This window comes from Corvus brachyrhynchos, unplaced genomic scaffold, assembly GCF_000691975.1.
Source record: "Corvus brachyrhynchos isolate BGI_N302 unplaced genomic scaffold, ASM69197v1 scaffold162, whole genome shotgun sequence".
NCBI lineage: Eukaryota > Metazoa > Chordata > Aves > Passeriformes > Corvidae > Corvus > Corvus brachyrhynchos.
In genome coordinates this window covers 6,286,191-6,294,170 of record NW_008236696.1, presented here as the reverse complement: position 1 = coordinate 6,294,170, position 7,980 = coordinate 6,286,191, and the positions used below count along the sequence as shown (strand labels likewise).

Sequence of the window (7,980 nt, the reverse complement as noted above, 5' to 3'; positions counted from 1 at the left end):
CCCGCTGCCCACCCTGCCCACGGGGAGGGTAGGGCCCTGACAGGCAGGGGGGTAGCTTAGGGTCAGAGCCCCCCCACCATTTATTTGGCACAGTGCTGGGTGGGGTACACCATTTGGGATGCCTTTCCCTGCCCCATCCCTATTCCCCCCACCAGTCCCTCTGGACTAGATGACCTGCTCATCCACCCCAGAGGTGGCTGTGTCCTGGGCGACTCCTCGGGAACGCACTGGGGACCAGTACCCCAGGGTGGCCTAAGCCCACCACCTGTCTTTCTGCCCAACTCCCCCTGCCTGCACCAGCCTGCACAGGGCTCACTGATAATGTAGGAAGGGAGCGAGGAAGACCCCACAGACCACCGTCCCCCATATGGGCCCCTATCAGATGCCAAGAGTGTCCCCTATGCCTTCCTTAAGTGCATGGGCCACAGAGGGATCGGTAACGAGCAGCTTGGTGCAGGCATCACCCCAAGGCTCCTGCATAGCTTGAGGCAGCAAGGAGGAGGAAGGGGAATATCTTTTGGGACAAAAGCATGTAGCTTTGTTCCCCACCACTTGCATTCCCAGCACCACCAGGTGCAGGGACCATGTGGGGTGGGAGCCAAAGCGTACTGCCGGTGTAGGGTTGGGATCCTGGGCACCCAGGTTCCCTTCCTGGTTGTGTCACCGCACGCCTTCATGGACTTGGACGAGTCACCTTGCCTCCTCCCCATCACTGGGGCAGGCGCGTGTCAACCTCCCATCCCCTCATCAGTAACGAGGTCCTTTTTATTCCTTAGGGCCGAGAATTACTGGTGGCGGGGTCAGAATAAACGGACCCTAAAAGTTGGCCAATTTCCCCGAAACACGGTGACCTCGGTGGCAGGGCTGTCAGCCCACGACATCAGCCAGCCGCTTAAAAACAGCTTCATCCACACAGGCCATGGAGACACCAACCCGCAGCACTGCTGGGGGTTTCCCGATAAAATTGATGAGTAAGAAACTTTTTGTCTTCTCTGCATCCTTTGCCTGCTCCCTCCCTTCCCTGCTGCCCACTGGGCTCGGGAGCAAGACGCGGCTTGGCTATTGCCCCCCTTTCCCCCCATGAAGCATCTCTTTCCGCCCCCGCTGTAATGGGAATGGTGGCTCTGGGTAGGGTTCCTGCAGCTGGACTAACTTCCTTGCCTCTTCCTACTAATGGGGTTAGGGACGTCGGGGGCTGCTGTGCTTGTGGCTGTCCCAGTGGGGAGACCTTTGTGGCTGTCCTGGGACAGGGAGACATCAGTAAGCACCACCCCAGAGGTGGCCACATTACCCCAAAGCACTTTTGGGATGTCCCAGGGTGGCTAAATGTGCGTGGCTTGCAGCCTGTCCCCACGCTTCTAACAGCATGAGTCTTTTTGAAAAGCAAAACATGAAAAAAATCCACCAAAATGATTTTTTTCTCCACCCTGCTCTATCAGAAGATACCTGGCTGGACTGTGACTGGGGGGAGGGGGGCTGGGTGCTTGTGCTCCAGTGTCCCACATACTCCCTGCCAGATGGGACTGGTTGTCTGGCAGTGAGCAGGAGCACCTTGGCAGGGGGCATGTGGGGGTCTCTCCTTGAACTGGGCTGGAGGGATGTGGGAGGTCAGTGCGGTGGGGCACAGGATAGGATTTCAAAACCTGGAAAGCTCCTGGTGGGTAGGGCCAGGTCCTGTGCTAGTCCATCCCCTGGAATCATGATCCCAACTGCTGTTTGTTATCCCAGGCCTGGGACAGCTCTGCTGGTGCCTCAGTCCCAGCCTGACCCCTCCACAGCCCCCTGTGTCGTGGGCTGTGCCGGTGGCCCTCAGAGGGCTGAACGGAGGCGCTGCGCGCACAGAGCTGGCTCGTGCCCCGGCAGGCCTCCCCGCGCCCCGCTGCGTGGGCACGGGCACTGGGTACGTGCTGCCCGGGCTGCCGAGAACGCACCGAGCTCGGCACACGCCCAAGCCCTCGGGCTGCGCCAGCTCCCGCCGGCTCCCTGGCTTGCGACAGCTCGCCCGGGCCTCCCGGCACCCACTGGCACCAGGTACTGGGGCACCCTGCCTTGGGCGCAGCATCGCCCCGGTGCTGGAGGGGCGTCCTGGGCACTGCATCCCGCACAAGTACCCTGGACACGGTGCCCTGCTTGCAGTCCCCTGGGCACAGCACATCATGCACGCGGAGCCGGAGATGGGTGGCATGACATTGGGATGGCACGACATTGGGATGGCACCAGGCTCTGTGCCGTAGCACTGGAGGCCTCTGGGGTGTGTTGCCCCAGCACTCACAGGAATGGTACTCACCAGGCATGGTGTGTGGTGAAGGAGCTGTGGGGTGTCCCAAGGCATGAACCTGGGGAGTGAGGGGTCCCACATGGCCCCTGCTGACTCCCAGGCACTCTCCTCTCTCCCCACAGGCTGTACCTGGGAAATCCCATGGACCCTCCTGACATTTTAGGTGTGGACCCGAGCGCTGCCAGACCTACACAGCTTCCAGGGAGGGCTAAAAGTGAGTGGCTTTTCTCCTTCCTCCTGCCCATCAGCTGCACAAAGCCCCCATCCCTGTATCCTGCTGCCAGGGTGATGGGCTGGACCCTCTCCTTTCTGTCTCTCTGCTGGCACTTGCTTTTTGCAGACCAGGGGTAGCTGGGGTGATGGACCGTGTTGTCACTTGGCTGTACGCCACTGCCAGCAGTGTGGGCGGCTGGTGGCTCTGCCTGGCTGGACTCTGCCCTGCTGCCCTTCATCCGAGTCCCTTGTCCCCTCCCAGCCTCCCACAGCTGGCCTCCTCAGTGCAGGGGATCTCAGCAGAGCTGCTATGGGGAGGGAGCTTGGATGCTGTGCATATGCCACAATCCCCATAAACCTAGAGTTTTTACTTGGAGGGGCTTCCCACCAGCATCCTCTCTGTGTGCCACTGGTGAAGAGGGACACAACAAAGCATGCACCCCGTTAACAAGCACCCTGGCTGCCGCTTGCATGTTCACCCTATGCTTCCCCTTCTCTTGGGTTCTCTCTTCTGCAGGGCAGCCTCCTCCACGCCCACCTCAGCCTACCGTCCTGCTCACCAGTAAGTTGGGCTTCTTTGGTGCTGCTCTCCCTTCCTCACACCCTCTTTCTTTTCTCTCTTACCTGGGTGGCCTGGGGCAGGTGCCCTGGTGTGCCTTGGGAGCAAAGAGGGCTGAAACTATGGGGTGGTTTGGGGGCTTGCAGATGCAGATGCCCCTTCTTGCACCCTAGAGATGGGTGCTGGGACCCTCACTATCCTTCTCTGTCCCCTTCTAGAGCCTTGCTACGACCCGGTCAGTGAGGAGGAGGAGGGTCTGCCAGGGGGTCTCCGGAAGCTCTGCCTGAAGAAGCCAGGCACAGGGAAGGGTCTGCGACCGGTCAAGCCATCAGCACGAGTACCGGGCACCAAGGTGGGCGAGCGGCAACCCGGACGGCTGGCAAGTGAGGGGCTGGCAAGCAGCGAGGTGACCCTCATTGACTTTGGGGAGGAAGTGCCCCAGGGTAGCCCCTCTCCAGTGGGGGAGCTGACAGCCCCATCGTTAGCCAAGCTGGCCATGGAGGCCTGCTCTTTGCTGGACAAGACCCCACCACAGAGCCCCACGCGGGCTCTTCCTCGGCCTCTCCACCCCACGCCAGTGGTGGACTGGGACGCCCGGCCGTTGCCCCCACCGCCTGCCTATGATGACGTGGCACAGGATGAGGATGATATTGAGGTCTGCTCTATCACTAGCCCTCCAAGCCGGCGGGGCAAGACCAACTATGGCTTTGTGGATGAGAGTGAGCGGGGACCAGCACTGGAGGACAACCTCTTCCTGCCCCCCAAGGAGACCAAACAGCCCAGCATGACGCAGACCACCGAGCTCTTCGAGGAGCTGCAGCAGGAGTGCATGAAGAGGCTCAATGTCCCTCTGGGCCCGGCCGCCCCAGCTGACGACAAGCCCCAAATCCCGCCCCGTGTCCCAATCCCACCCCGGCCCCTTCGCCGCAATGAGCCTGGGCGCTGGTCAGGGGACCTTTCCCCAGCTTCGGGGGGCGAGGAAGACCGGCCGCCCCAGATCCCTCCACGGGACCCACTGTCACAGCCCACTTCCCGGACACCCAGCCCCATGGCTCTGCAGGTGGGCTCTCCCCAGCAACGTGCTGCCCTCTGCTCCTGCCTCTCCACCTCACCAGGGAAGCCCATGCCCACCACACAGAGCTTTGCCCTTGACCCCAAATACGCCACCCCCAAGGTCATCCAGGCACAGGGCAAGGACTGCTCCAAGGGACCCTGCATCCTGCCTATCGTGAAGGATGGGCAGAAGGTCAGCAGCACTCACTACTACCTGCTGCCCGAGCGCCCTGCCTACCTGGACAAGTATGAGAAGTTTTTCAAGGAGGCTAAAAGCCCTGAGGAGGTGCCAGCATCCCGCCAGGTCACCACAGCCACTGTCCGTCCCATGGTGCAGCAGCCACTGCCAGACTGCAAGGCCAACTTTTCCTCCAACAACAGCAACCCTGGGCCCAAGTGCCTGGTGAAAGCCTCCTGCAGCCTCCAGAAGATCGTTTACGACGGGCCAGATGTTTGCCGTCCTGCTGACAAGATCCGGCTGGTAAGTGTCATTCCCAGCATCCATGTGGAGTGGGCTCACCTGGGCAAGAGCTTTCCTCACCCTGTGCCTCAGTTTCTGCAAGTTCAACCCCAGGGGATTGGCAACAAGGAGGCCCCAGATATCCAGGGGACATAAATCTCACTGCAATGCTAAAATGGGAATTGAAGGCCCTGGGGAGGGGGAAGGTGGCTTGTTGCTATCGTCCCCTTGGTCTCTCTAGGCTGGGGATATTGTGGCCCACCCAAGCCCAGGAGAGATTTAAGATCCCAGGGTTAAGAATGATCCCAGCTCCAGGCTGACAGTGCTCCCTGAAGATAGAACCAGGGATGGGGGCAGCCCCGGTGGTCCCCTGCTTCAGTCAGAGGCTTCTCGCTGCCCAGGGGTGGCAGCAGACAGTGACCACAAGCTCCCCCCCAGGTGCAGGAGACGGTGCATGGCGTGACCACCGAGGAGTGTCAGGCAGCCCTGCAGAACCACAACTGGAACATCCAACGGGCCATCCAGTACCTGAAGGTACAGCGCACCCCTGTTCCCTCGTCCCGGCTCCAGCAAGAGTGGTGGCACCCCTGTCACCCCTCTGGCCATGCCCTGTCCCTTTGCAGGTGGAGCAGCTCTTCTGCCTGGGGCTGAAGTCCCGTATGGAGTGCCAGCGGGTGCTGGAGATGTTCGACTGGAACCTGGCACAGGCTAGCTCCCACCTCCTCGATCCCTACAGCACCACCCGCCAGAAGTAGGGACATCGATGTTTTTGGGGGGGGAGCAGTTCTCTGTGCCACACTGCTCTGGGCAGACTGGCACTATCACCCCTCCTGAGCTCATGTCCTGTCCTCTCCTTACAGGTGGTGACAGCGGGGACAGGGCAAGCTGTGTCGAATCCAGAGCAGGCATCTCACCACGGGGCCAATCCCCCCACCTCCACCCACGCAACCTGCTGCAGGACTCTGGACTGAGCCCCCACTTGGAGGGTGGAGACATCCCAAAAGGGACCCTGCCCAGCACCACAGACTTTCCAGGGTGCTTGTGCCCTGGCCTTGGCAATGGGCTCCGTCCCCTGGCCCCTTGTTGAATTGTTTTTGTAAAGAGAAATGTAATTTTAATATATATATTATGTGTATATATAAAAATATTCTATGGAGAGGAGGGTGCCTGTGGCCGTCTCCCAGGTCTATCCCTGCCAACACACAGGGACAGGCCACATCTCCATGGGTGCTGGTTCCTCCCTGCAGGCAGCTGGGACTGTAACCCTTGGGATCCCCCATGGGATGAAGCTCAGGAGGGGATGCATGGACTGTGGGGATCCCCAGGAAGCTGTGTGACATGTGCACCTGTAAAACCTTCTGCTGAGTCCTCCCAGGCCTTTTTAGGGTGCAAAGTTCTCCCCATCCAGGGCTGCTGGAGTTAGTCACGGTATATCCCACCCCCAGGCCCAAGGCTGAGCACGGTTTTGCCTGCTCTGAGTGGGCAGTGCTTGCCTGCAGGGGAGCCCCCCGCAGCCGGGCCCCCCTTGCCCGGTGCCCCGCGGCTCCCGGCTGCCGCCTGACTCATGCCCGGGCAGGGAGTGGCGGCACCGGCATCGCCCCCACCCACGCGAGCACTGTTGTGCAACCGGGTGCCTCCTGGAGCTGGGAGCAGGTGCAGGAGTGGAGGGGTGGCTCCTGTGGGGTCCCAGAGACAGTGTCCGTGCTCACTCCCCCCTCCAAGTGGGTATCGAAGCCCCTTAGCTGGGTTTCCTGCAGCAGCAGGAAGGGATCTTGGGATCAGGTAGAGGAGGATCTTGGTGCCCAAACCCACCAGGTACTGCTCTCTAGGATACTCGACTCCAGAGCTGGTAGCTTCAGAGGAGAGACCCCGCCATACACAGTGAGGAAGGGCTACCTCGGCATGACCGTGGATCCCTCCCTGTGGTAGATGGTACCTGGCCACAGCCTGTGTACCCAGAGCTCCCTCAGCTCTGGTCCTCTGGCCGCCCTGACCATGGACGGGGAACTGGTGCTGCTGTGAGCACGGTCACGCATCGCTGCTTGGGACTCTGTGCTTCTGTGTTCCCATGTGAGGTGCAGCCACCATGGCAGGGCTGTCAGTGAAGTGAGGAAGGCACAACACCATCACTGACTTACTTCCCCCTCCTTAAGTGGTCCTGGAGCTGGGTGAGACCCTGTGAAGAAGCAAACTCATTTTCTGCAGTGACTTCCCTGGGTCCGTTCATGCAGCTGGGTCCATCCAGCCTCTGTCCCTGGTGGAAGGTGACCTGCAACCCAGGGCAATGCCTGGCACCATCGCCCGTGTGGGAACAACCCCCCCACTCCATCCGGGTTTGTGTGGGCGTTTGCCGCGATGGGCAGATAACGCCTGGGACCGGCAGTGCCGAAGGGGGGGACAGGGCAGGGCCAGTACGTGGGACCCCAAGGCATCAGTGGTAGCCTGCTCCTTCCTTCTTCCTCCTTGGTGACGGGCCAACCCCTGCCAGGGGTTATCGGCCGTGCAGCCGAGTGTGGAGGAACCTGACAGCAAACAGGAGGGTGCATGGGGGTGCAGAGCCCAGCACTGACCCACCCCTCCCAGAGATATTTGGGACCCCTGTCCCCACCTGTCATCCCAGTGCCTTTAGGCCAAGTAACTTTGAAAGCCCCCGGGTGCTCCCCAGGAGCTGGGGACCACAGCCTTGGGCGGTCAGCAACGGGGTCAGCCCGGGAAGGACCCTAAAGCTTCCCATGGCAAAATGGGTGTGTCCCCCAGCAACAGTGGGTCCCCTGAACTGGGACGCTGCCACCTCAGCGCAGGCTGCGAGGACAGAGACGTCAGTGCCCCAGGCAGGGCACGTGGTGTCCCCACCCCCCCCACCTGGGGGAGTGCTCACCGCCGGAGCCACCCGTTGCGCGCTCCCCTGAGGCAGTGAGAGCTGCAGCCCTGTCGCCTTCCTCCCTGACGCCCAAGAAGCACTATGGGGTGCCGGGGTCCGTGGCCGCTTTGGAGCTGGGTGCTGTGGGGGTTCTGGGTGCTGCCAGGTAAGTGCCAGGGTCCCTCGCACTGCTCCGGGCTGACCAGGTGGCTGATACCATGTGGGTGACGGGCTTTAAACAACCCTCCGGCTGCTACAACGCTGCAAGGTCGAGCCCGAGGGCCCGGCCGGGGTTTGGCCCGTCTCTGTCCGCGGGTGCCAAAACTTTGTCGCGGTCCCCAGTTGCAGCAGGGGAAGGTGGCAGGAATTGTGGATCAAATAGGGAGACTCACCCTGGGAGAAGGTGCCTGTCTTGTTCTTGGTCCTGCGGCAGAACGGAGGAGGGACAGGGGTGATGGGGACTCCGGGCTGTTCTTTTCCTCATCCTGCCCTCACCCACCTTCTGCACAAGCCGGGAAGATGAAGGGGCAGCCCCTTGTCCCCCCGCTGGACCCATC

At 61.3% G+C, this 7,980-nt stretch overlaps 1 protein-coding gene across 4 annotated transcripts in view; it reads left to right on the top strand.

Moving 5' to 3' along the window:
- Positions 1-5,724, top strand: part of TNK2 (tyrosine kinase non receptor 2) — an 18,723-nt gene extending 12,999 nt beyond the window's left edge. For 2 of the 4 annotated variants that reach the window (XM_017727033.1, XM_017727036.1), the window contains exons 10-16: positions 777-971; positions 2,401-2,492; positions 3,009-3,053; positions 3,269-4,584; positions 5,002-5,097; positions 5,187-5,314; positions 5,424-5,719. In XM_017727033.1, the coding sequence (XP_017582522.1) occupies positions 777-971; positions 2,401-2,492; positions 3,009-3,053; positions 3,269-4,584; positions 5,002-5,097; positions 5,187-5,314; positions 5,424-5,430 (1,879 nt within the window). In that variant the 3' untranslated portion in view covers positions 5,431-5,719. Of the gene's footprint in view, positions 1-776; positions 972-2,400; positions 2,493-3,008; positions 3,054-3,268; positions 4,585-5,001; positions 5,098-5,186; positions 5,315-5,423 lie in introns of all 4 variants that reach the window. The other 2 variants (XM_017727035.1, XM_017727034.1) reach the window with 2 other exon arrangements.
- Positions 5,725-7,980: the final 2,256 nt, after the last annotated feature.